Here is a 22,886-nt window from a genome sequence, read left to right on the forward strand (position 1 = left end):
TTCAAACTGGGTGGACCAAAATTAATAAACAAGAATAAATTATAAGGGAGAAAATATAAAATTACTTATAATTTTGACCCAGCAATTTACTTCCAAAAAAATTTTTTTTGTGTTTTTTTTGAGGTAGGGTTTCACTCTACTCTAGGCTGACCTGGAATTCACTCTATGCTCACGTGGCCTCGAACTCACAGTGATCCTCCTACCTCTGCCTCCAGAGTGCTGGGATTCAAGGCATGCACCACCATGCCTGGCTACTTCCAAAAATTTATGCTACCAGTGAAACTTACATAAAAGAAAAATGGGTATACACTTATACTAATCAATATGCACATATACAGGACAAGATACTCAGTTTATTACTTGTAAGAAAATAATAACTCAAAGCCGGGTGTGGTGGCACACGCCTTGAATCCCAGCACTCAGGAGGCAGAGGTAGGAGGATCACCGTCAGTTCGAGGCTACCCTGACACTCCATAGTGAATTCCAGGTCAGCCTGGGCCTACCTTGAAAAAAATAATAATAATAACTCAGTGTCTATTAATGAGGGTTTAGCCAAATACATGAAGATATAAGTATAATTTTTACTCTACATGTGCTAACAAAAAAAATTCCTTAAAATAAACTGATTAGAAAGTAAGACAAAGAATTTCCATTGGGTTAAAAGAATTATTCACACATTCATACATGCACAGTAAACTTCTGGAGAAAACTTCCAGATCCATGACAAGTGACAAAAAAAATCATACTTTGAAAAAAAAGAAAGAAAGAAAGAAAGAAAGCCAGCCAGCCAGCCAGCCAGGTGTGGTGGCATACACCTTTAATCCCAGCACTCGGGAGGCAGAGGTAGGAGGATTGCGGTGAGTTCAAGACCACCCTGAGACTCCATAGTGAATTCCAGGTCAGCCTGGGCCACAGTGAAACTCTACCTTGAAACACCAAAAGAAAAAAAATAAAAAAAAAAATCATGCTTCATGCTTTGAAGATTCCAAGTGCTCTGAAAGTAAAATTTAAAAAAAAAAAAGTATCTGGGCCTTCATTATTGCTCTTTTTGTTTTTGTTTTTTTGTTTTTTGGGTTTTTTTTTTTAGCCCAGAATGACCTGAAATTCACTGGCCTCGAACTCACCTAGGTGATTCTTCTACCTCTGCCTCCTCAGTGCTGGGATTAAAGACATATATGCTACCAGCCTTGGCTCTAACTGGGCTTTTAATATGTTAATGACAGTTAACTTCTGGAAAGATGCTACCACAGCTGAGCAAAAAGAACAGAAAAATGTAAGTGAGGCAAACTGTAGGGAAGAAGCAGTGAGTATATTCCAAGCAAAGGGAAAAGAACTAGACATTGAGATAAATCTGGTAAATTTGGAGAATTGAAAATAGTTGAATTTATAGAATTCTGAATTTCCTAAAACAGCACACAAACATGCATACAAAATTAAATAATCATAAAAGATACCAAGCCGGATATAGTGGTACATGCCTTTAATCCCAGCACTTGGGATTACATAGTGAGTTCCAGGTCAGCCTGGGCTAAAGTGAGACCCTACCTTGAAAACCTTAAAAAAAAAAAAAAAAGAAAGAAAGAAAAAAATTGAAATTTAACATTTGAACCTCAGAATCTAAACCCTGAATAAATTTAGCTTTATGGGGAAAACTCAGCTATACTGTTGTCCTATTTCTCTCACTTCACTGACGACCAGATGCCGCTCAACTACAGACAGACCAAGACCCTGATATTCTTTGTGTGTGTGAACATTTGTGCATGTGCATGTGCATGTGCATGTGGAAGCCAGAAGACAACCTCATGTGTCTTCCTCAGGCATACAGTCTACTTTTTTTGTTTGTTTGTTTTGTTTTTTGAGGTAGGGTCTCGCTCTAGCCCAGACTGACCTGGATTTCACTATGTAGTCTCAGGGAAGGTGGCCCTGAACTCACAGCAATCCTCCTACCCTGCCTCCCGAGTGCTGGGATTAAAGGTGTGTGCCACCATGTGCAGCTTTTTGGTTTGTTTTTGGTTAGTCCATGTTTTTGAGACAGGGTCTCTCAATGTCCTAGAGCTTACCACTTAGACTAACCTGGCTGGCCAGCGAGCCACAAGGACCTTCCCGTCTCCACGTCCTCTGTGCTGGGGTTACACATACGTGTCACTATGCTTGACACTTTTATGTGGATATTGAAAATAGAACTTAGGTCCTCCTGCTGGCAAAGCAAGCAATGACCATCTCCCCACCCTGCTGATATTCTTGAGATTTATTGTTGAAATTAACAACCCCCAATGATTTCAAACCCAATATAAATTTTATGGTACAAACCAAAGCAACATATGGCTTCATTTCCCATGCCTGTAGATTTGTATTATCTATGATTATTGGAGATACCTTCTTCTCAAATGCTTCTTTTGCTGAAAAACAATACAAAATAACTCACTTTTAACATTAAACATACCTTGATTTTTAAAAAGTCCATTTTGTTTTCATAATTTGAACTCTACATAGATATACTTTTACTCATTACATAGCTAAAGAATATTTTTTCTTTGTATTTTAGAGGCAGGGTCTCACTCTACCCCAGAATGACCTGGAAAACTCACCATATAGCCCAGGCTGGCCTCAAATTCAAGACAACCATGCTACCTCAGCCTCCTGAGTGCTTGGACTTAAGGTGTGCACCACTCCAAAATATCACTGTTTTTGGTTTTGTTGCTGGATTTCTTTAGAGACAAGGCCTCATATAGGCTAGATGGGCTCAAACTTGCTATGTAGCCAAAGATATCCTTGGATTCCTAATTCGCCTGCTTCCACCTCCCAAGTACTAGGATTATAATTGTGAATCATGTGCCAAGACCAGCCAAAATATCATTTCTGTGGACATGAAAATTTCAAAGCACAGGTAAATGATGAATAAATACTAAAATTATACACCAATCAGAGAAAATTATACCATGCTAATAAAGCACAGCATGGTATGCTGGACTATATTCTGAAACAAAAGGGGATATTAATGGAAAAATTTAAATTAACATAAAGTCTGAAGTTAACAGAAACTGTCACTTTTGACCATTGTAAGATAGTTATATACAAAATGTTAACATTGTGGAAAATTAGTAGACAGTATATAGAAGCTCTCTACACTATCTTTATCATTTTCCTATAGGTCTAATTTTATCCCAAAATAAAAAATCTTAAAACAAACTAAAAGCATAGACACACAAAATATGCAATGATTAAAAAAAAAAGTAAAACAACTCTGTGGGGCCTCTACTGCTTTTCTATGGGAGACACTCTTAACAGATGAGAATATTTTGAAAAAAGAAAATGAATAATTAAAAAATAAAAACACTGTAAAAAAAATCAATATAACTAGGCATGGTAGCTCACATCTATAATCCCAGCACATCAGTGCTGACTATCACTGGAGGACTGTAGCAAGTCTGAGGCCAGCCTATGGTACGTAATGAGTCCTAGACTGCCACAGACAAAAAAACAGACCCTGCTACCAAAAACAAAACCCAAAAAAGAAAAAGGAAGAAGCAATGAAGTACTGAAATAAGCGAATCACAGAAGACCATGCATTGTATAAAATTTCATTTATTTGAAACATACAGAATAGACAAGCCTATGGAGATAGACTGAGGACAAATGAGGAATGACTGCTAATCGGTATATAATCTCTGACAAAAATACTCTAAAATTGGGCTGGAGCAATGACTCAGAGGTGAAAGGCACCTGTCTTACAAAGCCTGATGGCTGGAGTTCGATTCCCTAGTACCCAAATAAAGCCACGTAGACAAAGTGACCCATATGTCTGGAATTTGTTTGCAGTGGCAAGAGAGCCTGGTGTGCCCATACTCATTCTTATCAGTTTTTCATAAATAAATAAATACACATTCTGCTTATTCTTAAAATATTGGTATTTCTGTGCTTATTGCTGCTATAAGGCCATGATGAACCAGTGTTAAGCACATCTCATTTTTGTTTAATCTTTGCAACAATCAATCCTAGGAGTTAAAGAGCTATTACCCATTTTTATGAAGACAACTTCACAAGGTCACATAGCTAGTAACTGGCAATCCAAAAATGATCTTAACTACATACCACACTGATCCTTTACTTTGGGTTTTGTTGACATTTTCATATTCCTGTGTCCTCACTTTGATTTTTAACTCAGAAAAGAACATATAAAGAAAAGTTTTCAATACCATTTACTTATTTATTTGACATAGAGAAAGAGACAGAGAAAGAGAATGGACATGCCAGGGCCTCTAGCTACTGCAAACAAATTCCAGGCACATGCACCATCTAGTGCACCTGGCTTACATGGGTACTGGGGAATCAAACCTGGGTCCTTAGGCTTCAAAGGCAAGCACCTTAACTACTAAGCCATCTCTCCAGCCCGAGAAAATACAAAAATTTAACAATGCTTGAAGATGGCCAACTGAAGAATTGCCTTCACAGTGCATTCAACATAAAGGCTAATTAAAATGTTGTTTTATGTTTTAATAAGAATTCTCCTAGCACTCGGGAGGCAGAGGTAGGAGGATCCCGTGAGTTCAAGGCCATCCTGAGACTACATAGTGAATTCCAGGTCAGCCTGGGCTAGAGTGAGACCCTACCTCGAAAAACCAAAAAAAAAAAAGAATTCTCACCAGGCATGGTGGCTCAAGCCTTTAATCCTAGCACTGGGGAGGCAGAGGTAAGAGGATCGCCATGAGTTCAAGGCCACCTTGAGAGTACATAGTGAATTCCAGGTCAGCCTGGGTTAGAGCGAGACCCTATCTCAAAAAAAAAAAAAAAAACAGAAGAAAAAAGAAAGAAAGAAAGAAAGAAAATAAATAATAATAAAAGGGCTGAAGAGACAGCTTAGCAGTTAAGCACTTGCCTGTGAAGCCTAAGGACCCCAGTTGGAGGCTCAATTCCCCAGGATCCACATTAGCCAGATGCACAGGGTGGCGCATGCGTGTGGAGTTCGTTTGCAGCGGCTGAAGGCTCTGGTGTACCCATTCTCTCTCTCTCTCTCCCTCCCTCCTTCTGTCTGTTGCTTTCAAATAAATAAATAAAAATAAACAAAGCCAGGTGTGGAGGCAGCTCTGTCTCTCAAATAAATATGGTTTTAAAAATTCAGCCAGGCATGGTGACACATACCTTTAATGCCCAACACTCAGGAAGCAAAGGTAGGAGAATTGCTATGAGTTCAAGACTACCCTGAGACTACATAGTGAATTTCAGGTCAGCCTGGACTAGAGCGAGAACCTATCTCAAAAAAAATAACTTTTAACCCTCATTCACTTCTATGTAACATAAGAATATTAAGACCACAGATAATTTTTAAAAAATTACTAGTGCCAGGGACTGGGATACCTCCAATGAGCCATTGGTCAGAAGCTACAAGAGACCCCTAAAACTATACAGGACAGTAAGTGTTCTTGGTTGCCCACCAAAAGTAGGTGGTAAGACCATACCGATGAAAGACATGTTTCTGTTGCAGGACACAAAGAAATGAAGCTAAATTTGAGCTGGAAGCTTCCTCCCTACAGGCTAGCTTTCATAGTGTCAGAAGGTGTATGCAAGCAACTGGGGAAGCAGAGTCCTAACCAACTGTGGACCCTGTCTGCTTCACAAGCAAACTGCCAGACAGGATGTGCTCAGTGTTATAGAAGTGGTAGGTATGACTGCTATAGGAATAACTAACCACTTTCTGGTTGGATTTAAGGCCCACTCCACAGTGGAAATTCATACCTAGTACTATAAACCTGGTCAAAAGTCTGTGACTGGGGACATTAAGCCCTAGAAGGGAATCTACTACTGTTGCTGTGCTAAATGGACAGGTTATCAAAATGTCTTCTGAATATTTATGTTTATAGGTAACCATAGGTTAGTGCTGCTTTCAGCCTTGATCACAAAAGTTTCTTCCTACAATGGACAAAAGCAAATGCAAAAATGCACAATTGGGGCTGGAGAAATGGCTTAATGGTTAAGGCACTTGCCTACAAAGCCAAAGGACCTAGGTTTGACTCGCCAGGACCCACGTAAGCCAAATGCACAAGGGGACACATGTATCTGGAGTTTATTTGCAGTGGCTAGAGGTCCTGGCACACCTATTCTCTCTCTCTCTCTCTCTCTCTCTCTCTCTCTCTCTCTCTCTCTCTCTCTCCCTCCCTCCCTCCCTCCCTATTTCTGTATGTGTGTCTCTCTCAATATACATATGCCTATTTCGTGTGCATCTCTCTCTCTCAAATAACAAATAAATAAAAACGCACATTGGTCTGGACATGGTGATGCACACCTTTAATCCCAGCACTTGGGAAGCTGACGTAGGAGGATAGGGTGCCTGTGCTACAAAGTGAGTTCCAAGTTAACCTGGGCTAGAGTGAGACCCTACCTAAAAAAAAAAAAAAATCAGTGGGTCATACACACAAAGGCATAAAAGTAGGAAGGAGTTTAGCTGGGAAGAAAGGTTTGAGTAGAAGGATGAGGAGAGAGGGTAATATGGGTGAATGAGATCAACATACATTATATACATGTATAAAAGGCTTTATAAAAATAAAGGGGGTGGGGGGAGGGAGGGAATTAACATGGGATTTTTTTATAATCATGGAAAATGCTAATAAAAATTAAAAAATTAATTAAAGGGGGGATGGAGAGATGGCTTAGCCATTAAGTGCTTGCCTGTGAAGCCTAAGGAGCCTGGTTCGAGGCTCAATTCCCCAGGACCCACATTAGCCAGATGCACAAGGGGGTGCATGCGTCTGGAGTTCATTTGCAGTGGCTGGAGGACCCGGCACGCCCATTATCTATCTATCTCTCTCTCTCTCTCTCTCTCTCTCTCTCTCTCTCTCTCTTTCTCTCTGCCTCTTTCTCTCTCTGTCACTCTCAAATAAATAAATAAAATAAACAAAAATAAACAAATAAATAAAATAAAGGGATAAAAAGTATGAGGCCAGTCTAGGCTATGCTATGGGTTCTAGGCTACTATGGGCTATTAAATAATTAATTTAAAAAGAATATTGTGTGATAGTTATAAGTGTATACATTATAGCTGTAGAATTAAAGTTAATTATAAACTCTTCAAAATTCTTTGTCTTTCAAAATACAATTAGTCAGGTGCACATACCTTTCATGCCAGCACTCAGGAGGCAGAGGTAGGAGGATCGCAGTAAGTTCAAGGCTAACATGGAAACACAGAGTAAGTTCCAGATCAGCCTGGGCTAGAGTGAGACTCTGACTTGAAACCAACAAACAAACAAATACAAATATTAAAATAAATTTTGGGACTGGGAAGATGGCCCAGCAGTTTAATTAGCTTACTTACAAGGCCTGTTGGCCTGGGTTTGGTGTCTCAGTACCCACATAAAGCCTGATGCTCATAATGGCCCATGCATCTGGAGGACTTTTGCAGTTGTACGAGGCCCTGATAAGCCCAAGCATGTATGTATGTTTTTTTTCTCTCTCTCTCATGTGTGTATAAATAAAAAAAATTCCATTTTAAAAAGTGAATTTCATTTGCCTACAAAGCCAAGGGACCCCAGCTCGATTCTCCGGGATCCCAGCTCGATTCTCCAGGACCCACGAAAGCCAGATGAACAAAGGGGCACATCCATCTGGAGTTCATTTGCAGTAGTTGGAGGCCCTGGCATGCCCATTCTCTCCCTCCCTCCCTCCCTCCCTTCCTCCCTCCCTCCCTCCCTCTCTCTCTCTCAAATAAACAAATAAAGGGCTGGAGAGATGACTTAGCAGTTAAGGCATTTGTGTGTGAAGCCTAAGGACCCAGGTTCAATTCTCCAGGTTCCACATAAGCCAGATGCACATGGTGGTGCAAGTGGGTGGAGGTTGTTTGCAGTGGCTAGAGGCCCTGGTGTGTCCATTCTCTCTCTCTCTCTGTCTCTAATAAATAAATAAAATAAATTTTTTAAAAGTGAATTTTCTTTTCATGTTACAGCTAAAGTTATCAAGACCCTGATATCCATTCTTACCACGATTTTGGTTCCATTCATGGGCTTCTCCTAAGTATTTTGTATCAAACTGGTACTGTCCATTAATATAAAAATAATCATCAGTACAAAGAATAATGCCACTCGGATTATCTTCTTGCAAGGTCCTGTAAATGACAAAGGAAATTATTTTCCTTCCAAAATTTTCTCTTCTAACTTATAATCATAATGCAAATAAAAGTTTAAGCAATAGTATTTAAAGGAATAAAAAATGTAAACAAATCATACCAAAAATCTTCAAGGAAAAAGCTCACCTCCTCAAAAACCTGACGTCAGATAAGTCGATTTTGCTTAATGTAAATTACTCAGCAACTGTTTTTGTTTTTTGGGTTTTTTTTTTGAAACAGTGTCTCATGTATCCCATCTGATCCTCCTGCCTCCACCTCCTGAATGCAGGGACTATAGGCATGCTAAGCAAGCACCCTTCCAACTGAGCTACATCCCCAACCCCAGAAATGTTTTAAAATGTTATTTAAAAAAAAAACAAAAAAAAACTGGGGCTAGAGAGATAGCTTAGCAGTTAAGGTGCTTGCCTGCAAAGCTTACAGACCATTCAATCCCCCAGTACCCACATAAGCCAGAAGCACAAGGTAGCACATGTATCTAGAGTTTCTTTGCAGTGGTTAGAGGGCCTGGCACACCTACTCTCTCTATCTGCCTCTTTCCCTAATAAATAATGTTTGTTTAAAAACCTTTATAATTAACTACAAAGGGTTGAAGATTAACGAGTTTAAATTATCAAGAACACCTAGCATGCCTCAAACAGCACTGTGTATTAGTCACAAGCATTCCCCTCATGAGCCATTCGTTGATATGCACTGACCTACTTCACCCACTCTAAATTGGTCATTTCAAGTAGACAAGTACTAGGATAGAACTAATACTTGGTAGTAGATGAAGCAATGCAGATTGCCATAAACTGAGTAACCATGCCAAAAGCATTCAAAAATGTTGCTGGGGCAGGCATGGTGGCACACACCTTTAATACCAGCACGTGGGAGGCAGAGGTAGAAGGACTGCCATGAGTTTGAGGCCACCCTCTAGCCTGGGCTAGAGTGAGACCCTAACTCGAAAAAAAATAACGTTGCTGGACTGGAGAGATGGTTTAACAGTTAAAGCATTTGCTGGCAAAGCCTAAGGACCCAAGTCCAATTCCTCATTACCCACGTAAGGCAGATGCACAAGGTGGCACATGCATGAGGAGTTCATTTGCAGTGGCTGGAGGTCTTGGCACACCCATCCTCTGTCTCTCTATCTCTCATAAATAATAATAAATAGGGCTGAAGAGATTGCTTAGTGGTTAAGGTACTTGCCTGTAAAGCCAAAGGACCCAGGTTCAATTCCCCAGAGCCCACATAAGCCAGATGCACAAAGTGATGTATGCATCTTGAGTTTGCAGCAGCTGGAGCTAGTGCACCCATTCTCCCTCCCCCCCCCATTCTCTCAAATAAATGAATAAAAATAGAACATTAAAAAATAAATAATCCAGGCATGGCGGCACATGCCTTTAATTCCAGGAGAGGAGGATAGCAGTGAGTTCAAGGTCACCCTGAGACTACATAGTAAATTTCAGGTCAGATTGGGCTAGAGTGAGACCCTACCTCTAAAAACAATAATAAAGTTTTTAAAATGTTGAACAGCTTAATTTAATTTGTTATGTAGAATCATACAAACAAGTTTTATGGATAATTTTTTTTGGGAGGGGGCTTGGCTTAGATTTTTCTTTTTTTTTTTTTAACCTGTTTTCCCTGATTCTGGAGTTCACCTTCTACCTTCTATTTAAGATACTCATAAAAATAAAACAAACAGCTGAGCAGAGTGACAAATTAATCCCAAAACTTGGGAGGCAAGGCACAAGAATCATTGAGAGTTCAAGGTCACCCTAAGACTATAAAATAAACTCCAGGTCAGGCTGTGACCCTATCTCAAAAGACCCTATCTCACCCGAGCGTGGTAGTGCACGCCTTTAATCCAAGCACTTGGGAGGCAGAGGTAGGAGGATCGCCATGAGTTTGAGGCCACCCTGAGACTACAGAGTGAATTCCAGGTCAGCTTGGACTAGAGAGACCCTTCCTCAAAAAACAGAAAAAAAAAAAAAAGACCCTATCTCAAAAAAAAAAAAAAAAACTGAAGGGTCCATAATACAGCTCAGTGATAGAGCACTTGAGTAGTATGTGCTAGGTCCTGAGTTAAATTCATAATACAAAAAAAAAAAAAAAAAATCCTCTGAAAATGAGCTTACCTTCCCTAGTATCTATTCATAAAGTAAAAACCAGGAAAAAAAGGCTAAGAACAGAAAAAAGTAAAAACTTAAAATTCAGGGAAAAAAGCAACAAATAAAATTTTCTTGGGGGGGGGGGCGCTGGAGGAATGGCTTAGCAGTTAAGGTGCTTGCCTGTAAAGCCAAAGGATCCAGGTTCGATTTCCCAGGACCTATGTTAGCCAGATGCAAAAGGGGTTCATGCATCTAGAGTCCTTTTGCAGTGTCAGGAGGCCCTGGTGTGCCAATATTCTCTTCCTCTCCCTCTCTCTTTTTCTCTCTCTCTCAACCCCCTCTCCCTCTGTCAAATAATAAGAATAAATAAATAATTTTTTTAAATATGCTGTGGGGGCTGGAGAGAAGGTTTAGCAGTTATTAGCTATAAAGTTAGAAAAACTATAAAATTAGGTTACTATCTATCTGTATTAAAGCATTTTGCAGGGCTGGAGAGATGGCTTAGTGGTTAAGCACTTGCCTGTGAAGCCTAAGGACCCCGGTTCAAGGCTTGATTCTCCAGGACCCATGTTAGCCAGATGTACAAGGGGGCGCACGCATCTGGAGTTCATTTGCAGTGGCTGGAAGCCCTGGCGTGCCCATTCTCTCTCTCTCTCTCTCTATCTGCCTCTTTCTCTCTCTGTCACTCTCAAATAAATAAATAAAAATGAAAAAAAATTTTTTTAATAAAAAAAATTTTTAAAAAAGCATTTTGCATATACACCGTAGTTGTTTAAATTTACACATTACAGTTTCTAAAACTCAATTTAAACTTTGTACCTTGCCAAAAAAGATTTTCCTGATCCTGGAAGCCCTCTGAGAAGAACAAGAACTAGTCCAACATAAGAGGTCTTCTTTCTCGCAGCCTGGGAAACTGGAGTCTCTTGCACTTGGTAAGCACTTGTTGCCTCTTTATTTCTCCAGACTTTTGTTGGGGAAGTGTGAGAAATGACAGAAGGTGGAAATGTGTAGTTGACAGGTCTCCAGTGTGCAGCGGTAGTTACAACAGGAGCTACAAAGCCATGGTTTCCTTGAAAGAGGTCAAAAGCAGGAATCATTGGATTCCACATTGGTGGAGGTGGAGGAGGAGGAAGCAGTAAAGGCAGAGGGGTAAGTACTGGGCAGTAATTCACATCTTTCCCCTTTGGTGGCATTTCAGGGTATTTGTGTGGCTTGAAATTGAACCCTTCAGAAGGTACAAAAACATCAGGGACAGATGTAGACTTCTGATCCCCATCTAAACCTGCTAAATCAAGCCCTGGATTTTGCAGAGGAAGGTTTGAAGAAACTTGAGGTTCACTTATACCCGAATCTCCAGGGGCTTGAGAGAGCTTAGAGTCATCAACAGACTCAGACTCCAAATGATCATTCTGTTTGTGACTGTAATTGCTGCAACCCGAAGGAGACTCATTTGCTGGATTGAAAGAACTACTAAGGAGAGAATCTCCTGGGTAGTTATCTGCTAATGACAATGTGTTATCCTTTGTAAAACTTTCAGACTCATTCAAAACTGAATGTGAAGTTAGTGGGCTTGAACTTAATGCAGAGACAGGATTCTTGAAATTTTCAATCTTTGAACCTCTATTTTGAACAGAAAGAACAGGGGTTGAATCGGCATTCATAAATTTAGTAGGGTCATGAAAATTATTAGCATCTTGTAAAGGCAAAAATGAGTACACTTGGTCATCAGGAGAAGAGTTCAGTTTCTCAAAAGCATTCTGTATTAAGGAATCCAAGTCTTCAGTTAGCTGCATATCCAAAAATGAATCCATTTTTGAATCTTCACTCTCTTCTTCAGGAAGACACTTCTCCATTGCTCCACTTCCTCGTGTGCTTAGCTGGTTCTCGGAAGCAAAAGAACTCTGTGAAGATGATTCTTCTATCTTGGCATCAGTGGCAGATAACTCTAATAGACAATCCATGGCATTTTCAACTGTGCAACAAGAACAGTAACAAAAAGGACATACATACAATGAAAAACTAAGACATAACTTCACTAAAATCCAAGACACATACTGGATTTAGCAGTGAATGGGATACAGAAAAATGCATATTTAAGTCATTTTTTAAAATTTTTTTGGCAAGCTGAAGAGATGGCTTAGCAGTTAAGCACTTGCCTGTGAAGCCTATGGACCCTGGTTCAAGGCTCGATTCCCCAAGGCCCACATTAGCCAGATGCACAAGGGGCGCACGTGTCTGGAGTTCGTTTGCAGTGGCTGGAGGCCCTGCAGTGCCCATTCTCTCCCTCTTTCTCTCTCTCCCCCTCTTTCAAATAAATAAAATAAAAATAAAAAATTATTTTGGGGCTGGAGAGATAGCACTTGCCTGCAAAGCTAAGGACCCAGGTTCAACTCCCCAAAATCCAAACAAGCCATATGCATATGGTGGACCAGCATGTGTCTGGAGTTCATTTGCAGTGGCTGGAGACCCTAATCATCAATATTCTCTCACTCACTTTCTCCATCCCTCTTTCTCTCAAATAAAAAAAATGTATTTTTTAAAAATTGCTTTTAAGAGCCGGGCAAGGTAGCGCACACTTTTAATCCCAGCACTCGGGAAGCAGAGGTAGGAGGATTGCTGTGAATTCGAGGCCACCCTGAGACTCCATAGTGAATTCCAGGTCAGCCTGGGCTACAGTAAGACCCTACTTTGAAAAAAAAAAAAAAATCTACTTTTAGCCGGGCTGGTGGTGCACACCTTTAATCCCAGCACTTGGGAGGCAGAGGTAGGAGGATTGCGGTGAGCTCAAGGCCACCATGAATGTCTACATAGTTAATTACAGGTCAGCCTGGGCCAGAGTGAGACCCTACTTCAATATATATATATATATATATATATATATATATATATATATATATATATATCTCTTCATTAACCGGGCATAGTAGTGCACATCTTTAATCCCAGCACTTGGGAGGCAGAGATAGGAGAATCACCATGAGTTTGAGACCACCCCTGAGACTACACAGTGAATTCCAGGTAAGCCTGGGCCAGAGTGAGACCCTACCTCAAAAAACTTATGTATTTTTTTTATTAGCTGGGCATGGTAGTGCACACGTTTAATCCCAGCACTTGGGAGGCAGAGGTAGGAAGAGTGCCATGAGTTCAAGACCACCCTGAGACTACATAGTGAATTCAAGGTCAGCCAGGGCTAGACTCTATCTCGAAAAACCAATAAATATACACATATATGTTTTTACTAATACACCAAAACCTCTATTAGTGAAAATTTTCAGCAATAAAGCAATACAATGGAGTTCCTTCAGACAAACGGTAATGAACTGTTATCAAGTAGATATTATTTGACCTATTTGTTGAGCAAACATATATAACTATCTGCAATTCCATTTATTAGGACCATTTATAATGAATCTTAAAAGTCAGATGATTTCTTCAATAATTACTTACCTACTACATGTGCTTTCAAAGATTAAATATTTTAAGTATGCATTCTCCTACTAAATCTAATTCATTTCTATGGTCCATGTTATGACTTTCATTCAATACAAAAAAGTATGTGAATGTATACTACATATGAATAAAACATGGTTTTTACTATGTTCAAAGGATTTTGTTGTTCAATGTTTAAAGACAATTAAAGGAGAATTATATCATAACAGAATATATAGACTAAATAATAGACAATTTTGATAATATTCAAATGCTACAGGATAAAGATTCCACCTAGAGTAGTATATGAACTTGCACTTAAAAGTTAAAAACCAACTTGTAAGACAAGGAAAAAGTTAAGCCCAGGCTTGAAAATGCAAACCCTGTTTAAAGTGTTCAGAGAAGCTGATGGGAAAGCGGTCTTCATGAGGTGTGTATGAAGACAAAACTGAAGGCAAGTGGGTAAAATTAAGAAGGATCCTTTCTGTCATGCTAAGAAGCATTAGTTTGTTTTCTAAGGGAACCTGAAGGAAAAAAAATACCAACTGTGGCATTTGGGCTAGAAGCTTTTTACAAATCACTTCACTGAATCCTCCAACTAATAATACTAAAGCACATATCTTAGCAAATAGCTGAAGAAAAGGAAGCTCAGAAAGCAGCTTATCTGGGCCCACCTCACACAGACCGTGACCTGGCGTGTCTGACTCCAAGGCTGAGCTATCTGTTAGGACACAACCAGGGAGTCATGAGAATAGGTAAACACATGAGGGATAGACAGGCATGCAGCTCAATGGCACAGGGCCTGCTTAGCATTTGAGGCTCTGCGTTTGAGATCCAGTATTATAAGAAAACAAAGAATTTTAAGCATTTGAAGTTTGGAGTTTTTAATTTTTGTGTTTTGTCTTGTTTCATTTTAAGGAAGATAAACATGGAAACAGCACAGCACAGTAGGTAGCTCTGGTCTAGTCAGAACACCAACATTTAAATCCCTACTTGCTGGCTATGACACTTTTAACAGTTAATTCACCTCCCTAAGACTGATGTTCTCATTTGTAATATGGGGATAATAAAAGTACCTACCTCATATGTTGTTGTGGGGATTAAATGAGATAATCCATGAAAAAGTGCTGTGCACAAGGACTGGCACCTAGTAAGCACCCAATTAATGTTCCCTTAAGGAGAAAAACAAAGAGGGATTGGAAGGGGCAAGCCTGACAGAGATTAATTAGGAGATCATAGCAAAACTACAAAGGAAAGATGCTCTAAATATGGAAAATAGCGGGGGGGGGGTTTGAATAAATACAAAAATATTTCTAGGAAAAAAATCTACATGACATAAAAATTACAAATGATCAACTGAAAAGTTAGCAGTGTAAAGTAAAAGTACAATATTATAATACAAAGATAATTATCACAAAAAAAGTCTTAAATAGATTGTAGGGAAAATTAAAACAATAAAAAAACTACCAAAAAACAATTGAATAAACAAGTTATAAAACAATATAATGAAAACTCATGTATCCAAATGTTCAATATTCTTCTATTGGAAAAAAAACCACAGGTTAAAAAGGTTTAATTTTATTTCTATTAAATGTTAAAATAATTCTTCCCAATGCAAGAAACGCTGCGGTGTAAGCACTGCGGTTCAGGCGGCTCTGGTGGTATTACAAACTGGCACACCTCACTGGTAGGCAATTAGCAGTATATTCCCAAGAGCTGAAAATTGTGATGCAGGAAATAAAACTGAGACTAAGAGAAAAAACCAAAAGAAACAAATGGCTATTTTCACCAAGATGTTCCTTGCAATATTAATTATTCATGAAAAACTTAAGATATAAATAAATAAGAACACAACTCATTGGAACATTAGGAAACTACTAAAGATAAATGTGTAAATTATAACAGCATTGAAAATTTTATGTTATAAAGTTTAAAATGTGGAATATGAAAACTGTCATCAATGCTATCAATCCAACTATGCATGATATCAAGTGTTTATAAAGAAGGTCTATAGAAGATCCTGAAAAAGAGAAATAAGTTTATTAGGATATAAGATAACATTTTTTATAATTACCCACTTTTATGTTAATGTATGAGCAACAATTAAATTTTAAAGACATTGAAATTAGGAAAATAAATATTGAAGTCTTTCAAAAAAACTCAGCATGCTATCATTTCTAAGCATCACTATTAAAATGTGATTTTCAAAACATACATCATAAAAAGATAAGAAATACTCACATTACAGTTCACAAAATGACTGAAAATATAAGTTTACTAGGTATTACCAAAACCTTCAAATCTAGAGTAATGTTATCCATAGCCAAAAACAATAATATCAACCTTTATCCGCCACCTAGTCAAATAATAGGAGTTCCTTCTCTGTCTGCAAACATACTTCTAAACAGTTTTATAAGTTATTGATAGCATACTATATTCAAGACTTTACCAAAGGCAAAAAAAAAAAAAAAAATCTTAAATCTTCACCAAGAAAGTCCTATTAGATAATGTATTATTATATTTTGTAGAGTTTCTTGACTCCAAAGTCAATGTTCTGAAAGCACGCACTCTTACTTAAGTCTTATTTTAGGTACTGGAAAGACAACAGTAAAACAAAGAGTTGGGGCTGGAGAGATGGCTTAGCAATTAAGGCACTTGCCTATGAAACCTAAGGGCCTACGTTCAATTCCCCAGTACCCACATAAAGCCAGATATACAAGGTAGCACATGCATCTGAAGTTCATTTGCAGTGGCTACAGCCCTTGGTGCACCCATTCTCTATCTGCCTCTTTCTCTCTAAAGTAAATAAATAAATAAAGTATTTGGGGGGAAAAAAAGTTTTTAAGATTTATCTCCATGGAACTTATATTCTTAAACACTGGTTCTCAATCAAGTACACTTTTGCTTCCTGGGGAGCGGTAATTTTGATACTTGAGCATGGGGCACTTCTGGCATCTGGTGAGTAAGCCAGGGAAACCACACAAGCACCCACAATGCACAGGAACCCTTCGCAACAAAGAATCCCAAAATATGAATTTTACCAACCTGTTCTAGAGGAAAGATATAAAGAAATATAAAAGAAAGAATATGGTATCTATACATGAATCATATCTAGAACTGTACATACATTTCTTGAGAATAGAAACCATTCCTTATTTTTCATATTCCCAGTATACCAAACTTAATAGCTTGTCTATGGCAGATGCTTAATAATTGATAAGCAAAATGGAAGTAAAACAATCATTTTCCCATGTTACTACCAATCATTGCATAGTACATGAAGTCTTCTCATAAGATGCAAAGGGTTCAAACTAAACTTTTTCTCACCTTTGAAATCACATTCAGAAAGCATCAAATACACTACATCAGGATCCAAATCAGAAAACATCTCTGAGATACTGGTGAAGAGTTCTTCCTGATCAACTTTTGTGTCACACACGGAAGAAAAAGTAGTGGTGGGCTCCTCATGACTAGCAACACTGGATACGACAACTTCCTGAGAGTTTGCAGTCTTCCGAAAAGGATTGCCCCCAAGATTTTTCCTTTTCCTTGGCATTCTGACTTCCAAAACTAAAATGTTTCCCTTTTTTAAAAACATAAGATTTTTGATACTTAAATCATAATTCAAAGAAAATAGGATTAAAAATCTTGCAAATCCAGCAGTAATAGCACCTAAAATAGAAAGTAAAAACACTCAGACTACGTAATTATATTTCTATTGCTACAACTGGAATGATGTCTTTGTATAACTCTAAGAAAGTGTCATTGACTCTAGCAACAATGCCAAAAGAGAGTCAATTTGTCTCCAAAATATTCTAGTTTTGCCACGATTAAACATGTTAAAAACTAAGATAATAACAAAGCATACCACATGTCACAACAGTGAAGGCACTGCTTTTATAAATTATTTTAAGGAATTTATTTTTATTTACTTATTTGTGAGAGTGAGAGAGAGAATAGGTGCACCAGGCCCTACAGCCACTGCAAAAACAAACTCCAGACGCATGCACCACCACATGCATCTGGCTTATGTAGGTTCTGGCAAATTGAACCTGAGTCCTTCGGCTTTGCAGGCAAGCACCTTAACTGCAAAGCCATTTTTCCAGCCTGAAGGCAATATTTTAATACCATTATTTAAAAACGTAAAACAGTGCCAGGCATGGTGGCTCATGCCTTTAATCCCAGCACTCAGGAGGCAGAGGTAAGAAGGTAGGAGGATCGCCATTAGTTGGAGGCCACCCTGAGACTACATAGTGAATTCCAGGTAAGCCTGAGCTGGAGTGAGATCCTACCTCAAACCCCCCACCAAAAAAAAAAAACTAAAACAGAACTCATAATTGAAATGTCAATTAAGTACCTTCATTCAGATATCTAGTAGGCATTACAAACCAAACGTGCAAAACTGAGCTTCTGATCACCCACTCAAACCTGCTCTCTTTCCAGTCTTTCCCATCTCATTTAACTTAAGTCCACAGATCAAAAACCTTGGAAGTAGGGGTTGAATAGATTGCTTAGCAGCTAAGACACATGCCTGCAAAGCCAAAGGACCCACAAAAGCCAGATGCACAAGGCAGCATATGCATATGGAGTTCATTTGCAGTGGCTACAAGCCCTGGAGTGCCCATTCTTTCTCTTTCTCTTTCTCATTCTTTCCCCCTCCCTCCCTCCCTCCCTCCCTCTCTGCCTCTGTCTCTCAAATAAATAACTTTTTTAAAAAATCTTGGAGTAATTCTCAACTCTTCTCGTTCAGGTTATAATACAATTTTGCCAAAGCAAACCCAAAAGCATATGCAGAACAGGATCATGTCTTGCCATCTCTACTACTATCACCCTAGACTTAACTACCATAGCCTAGGTTGCTGGAATAGTCTAAACCGAACTCCCTGCTTCCAATCTTGCCCCTTCAATGTCCAGGCAAAGCGACTGATGCCTCTATGCTGCTAAACTGTCCACTAGCTTCGTATCTTTTGTTTTTTGTTTTTGCTAGAGAGGGTCTCACTCTAGTCCACACTTGACCTGAGACTCACTCTGCAGCTACCGGCAGACCTGGAACGCACAGTGATTCTCCTACTTCAGCCTCCCCAGTGCTGGGAGTAAAGGAGCTATATACCTCTGTCCCTTTTACTCAGCATGAGAGAACCCTTAAGATGGCCTGGCACCCAGTAACATGTTACCTCTGTGCTGTCTTCCTCTAATCGTCCACTTGCTCTTGCCACTTGAGAGACACTTAGCCTCCTTGCTCTTCTTCAAGCACATCAGCCACGCCCCACAGAGCACCTTTACACCTGGGCTACTGCTCTATGGGATGTCTATGAGATGTACTTTCTCACTGACAAAAATGGCAGCACTATGAATTTAGTGCAACAAAATATCCTATCCTTTTCCTACTTTAACTTTCTCCATTAATTCTACTTTCTAAGATGTTCTGCTTTTTTTTTATTTACTGTGTTTACTTTCCATAACCCAGTAAGGATAAAAACTCTATAAGAACAGGGACCAACAGGTATGAAACAGAACTACAGGCTACTTGTTTTCTCTTCTACTAAACATTTCAAATTTAACATATCCAAAAATGTTTGATATTTTCCCCCAAATCTGCTCTAACCATTATATTTCACCTATACTGATTGCTGTCTCCCAACTAGTCTTTATGCTTGCACCATTATTCCTCCAGTCTATTTTCAACATATTAGCCAGAGTAATCTTTATAACATCTATCAGACTGAATTTAGGGTCTACTCCATGCCAGAGTAAAAGCTCAAGTTCACACAATGGCCTGCCTCCATACCAGCCTTTGGTATATTCCTCCCCTAAAATACCTGCGTTATTAACTCCCTACTACTTAAAACTTTTGTTTCAAGTGTCATATTCAGTGATTTCTTCCCTGACTATCCAACTGAAAGCCAAACATCCCACTCCCTCTGCCCCAATCTCTTTTTCTGTTAACCACTCATTTCCCTGAACACCTTTTAACATACAATAAAAATTACCTTTTCATTAAATTTGTGTCATAGCTCCCTCCACCTTCCAGTAATATGACAGCCACCAGCAACATGTGCCTAAATTTAAATTAATTAAAATTAAATAAAATTATATTCTTATATATTATATCTGATATAAGTAGAGTTCAGAACAAGAATTATCAGAGACAAGAAAGAACACTGCATAATAATAAGGCCCATTCCAGCAGAAAAACACAGCAACCAAAACAGAGATAAACAGGTGACAAAAGACCTGATAGAACTGAAAACAAATTTCACTATAGTTACAGCTTCCCATACTACTCTATTAACAATTAAACCAAACAGAAAATCCAAAGAATACAGAATCAACACCACCAATAATTAAGGATATAACCAACACTGATGGATCATTCTGCTGCACAGCAGCAGAGCATACCTTTATTCAAATGCCCGCAGATATCAAGATAGACCATAACTTAAGCTATATAACAAATCTTAACAAATATTTAAAAAACTGATAGATTACAGAGTATGTACTCCAATCATACAGAAGTAAACTAGAAATCAATACAGAAAAATGTCCAAACACTTGGAAACTAAGCAATATCCTTCTAATGAATCCAAAGTCTTAAGGGAAAAATTTTAAATACTGAATGAAAATATACTGTATCGAAATTTGCACATACAACTTAAGTAAATTCAGAGAACATGGATACATTATATATAATATTACACATTATGTCTACATTAGAAAAGTCTCAACTCACAAGAAACTAGAAAACAACAAAATAAACCAGAGCCAGTAGAAGACAGTAAAAGAGGAAACAACAAATCTCAATGAAATTTCAAACAGAAAAATAGCTGGGTATGGTGGTGCACACCTTTAATCCCAGCACTCAGGAGGTAGAGGTAAGAGGATCGCTATAGCACACATCTTTTATCCCAGCACTTGGGAGGCAGAGATAGAAGGATGCTGAGAGTTCAAGGCCACCCTAAGAGACTACATAGTGAATTCCAGGTCAGCCTGGGCTACATACAGCAAGACCCTACCTTGAAAAACCAAAAAAAAAACCCAAATAGAAAATAATAAAGTTTAGTAAGTACTGGTCAACTGGTATGATCAATAAATAAATATAACAATGTGCTCACTCCGGCAGCACATATACTAAAATAAATGTGACAAGCTTGAACCACAAAGAAAAAAGAGAGAAGATATAAATTACCAGTGTTAGAAATTAAAAGTTATCAGTAGCCTCTACAGATATCGGAAGGCTAAGAAAACTAAATAATTATATATACCGAAATTTGACAACTTACAAGTAACATACCAATTACCAAAAACACAGACTATCATAACTCAATAACAGGAAAGAGATAAAAGAACTGTAATTTTTTTTTGTTTTAAAGTAGGGTGTCACTCTCACCCAGGCTGACCTGGAACTCACTCTGTAGCTCCAGGCTAGCCTCAAACACACAGCAATCTTCCTCCCTCAGCCTACCAAGTGCCATGATTAAAGGCTTGTGCCACCATATCAGGCCAAGATCAATCGATCGATATTATGGATGGATGAATGGACGGATGGATGGGTGGGCAGATGATAGGGATATAGACATTACTTTTTGTTTGTTTTTTGAGGTAGGATCTCACTGTAGTCCAGGCTGACCTGGAATTCACTATGTAGTCGCAGGGTGGCTGTAAATTCACATCAATCCTACCACCTCTGCCTCCCAAGTGCTGGGATTAAAGGTGTTCACCACCACACCCAGCAAGATGGACAATTGTTTTTTCTCAATTTTTATTAACATTTTCCATGATTATAAAGAATATCCCATGGTAATACCCTCCCTAACCCCCCCACTTTCAATATGGACCATTTTTTTTTTAATTTTTATTAACATTTTCCATGATTATAAAATATATCCCATGGTAATTCCCTCCCTCCCACAAGATGGACCATTTTTAATAAACCTTACCATGCGATTCTTTTTGCAGAATTGGGAATTAAACCCAAGGTACATCCCATAGCAAAATAAGCTACATCCCAAGCCCCCCCCCCTCAGCCCCTTAATGTGTAATTTTAAGACTCAAAGAGAGCCGGGTGTGGTGGGACACACCTTTAATCCCAGCACTCAGGAGGCAGAGGTAGGGGGATTACGATGAGTTCAAGACCCCCTGAGACTACACAGTGAATTCTAGATTATCCCGGGCTAGAGAATGAGACCCTACCTTGAATAACCAAAAAAAACTTTAAAAAAAATTACAGGGCTAGAAGGATGGATTAGCGGTTAAAATGCTTGCCTGCAAAGCCTAAGAACCCAGGTTCAATTCACCAATACCCACATAAGCCAGATGCACAAAATGGCGCATGCATCTGGAGTTTGCTTGTAGTAACTGGAGGCCCTGGTGAGCTCATTCTCTCCCTCCCCCCTCTTTCTCTCACAAATAGTGCAACAGTGGCATGTCTGTTGTGGGGGAAACCAACTGCCCTCTAGTTGGACTGGAAGCCTGCTCCATGGGAGGAAATACATCCCTGATACTGAAAACCTACAACAGGGGTAGCCATGAACCCTAGGGGTGTAACAACTGCTGTGTCTGGCTAAATGTATATACTATGCTCATCAAACTGCCCAGTAAGCACTTCTCTTAATGTTCATACCAATATATTAATGCTACTCTCACTTTTGGTTAGAGAAGCTCCTCTTTTCAGATGGCAGCGACCTTGGAATGATTCAGAAGGCACCATGGTGCTGAGAAGAAGTGACAGAGGAGTGCTCAGCACTGCAATATCTCTATCACACGTTCCAAGGCTCAGGGTCCACTGTGGAAGAGTTGGCAGAAAGAATATAAGAGCCAAAGGAAGGATAGGACTCCTTACAACGTGCTCCTCCCGACACAAAATGGCCTGGATATCCATGACCTCAGTGTCTGACACTACCTACACAAGACCATCATAACAGGAGGAAAAGATCAAGACATCAGAATAAAAGAAAGACTGATTAAGAGGGGGAGGTATATGATGTAGAGTGGAGTTTCAAGGGGAAAGTGGGGGGAGGGAGGGAGTTACCATGGTTTACTGTCTATAGTTAAGGAAGTTGTCAATAAAACAAAATATTATTTCAAGGAGCAAATGGCTTCAATGGATTTTCTTTTGTTTTGTTTTTTTTGAGGTAGGGTTTCACTCTAGCCCAGCCTGACCAGGAATTTACTATGTAGTCTCAGGGTGGCCTCAAATTCATGGTAATCCTACCTCTGCCTCCCAAGTGCTGGGATTAAAAGCGTTCACTACCCTGACC

At 39.0% G+C, this 22,886-nt stretch overlaps 1 protein-coding gene across 9 annotated transcripts in view; it reads right to left on the reverse strand.

Moving 5' to 3' along the window:
- The window catches only part of N4bp2 (NEDD4 binding protein 2), an 89,639-nt gene that overhangs the window by 53,337 nt on the left and 13,416 nt on the right, over window positions 1–22,886 (reverse strand). For 3 of the 9 annotated variants that reach the window (XM_045161152.1, XM_045161151.1, XM_045161160.1), the window contains exons 4-7: window positions 16,957–17,212; window positions 11,020–12,172; window positions 7,968–8,092; window positions 2,311–2,399 (exon numbers count right to left, since the gene is read on the reverse strand). In XM_045161152.1, the coding sequence (XP_045017087.1) occupies window positions 2,311–2,399; window positions 7,968–8,092; window positions 11,020–12,172; window positions 16,957–17,212 (1,623 nt within the window). Of the gene's footprint in view, window positions 1–2,310; window positions 2,400–7,967; window positions 8,093–11,019; window positions 12,173–14,709; window positions 14,802–16,956; window positions 17,302–19,619; window positions 19,689–22,886 lie in introns of all 9 variants that reach the window. The other 6 variants (XM_045161156.1, XM_045161155.1, XM_045161153.1 and 3 more) reach the window with 6 other exon arrangements.

This window comes from Jaculus jaculus, chromosome 11 (assembly GCF_020740685.1).
Source record: "Jaculus jaculus isolate mJacJac1 chromosome 11, mJacJac1.mat.Y.cur, whole genome shotgun sequence".
In the NCBI taxonomy this organism is placed as follows: Eukaryota; Metazoa; Chordata; class Mammalia; order Rodentia; family Dipodidae; genus Jaculus; species Jaculus jaculus.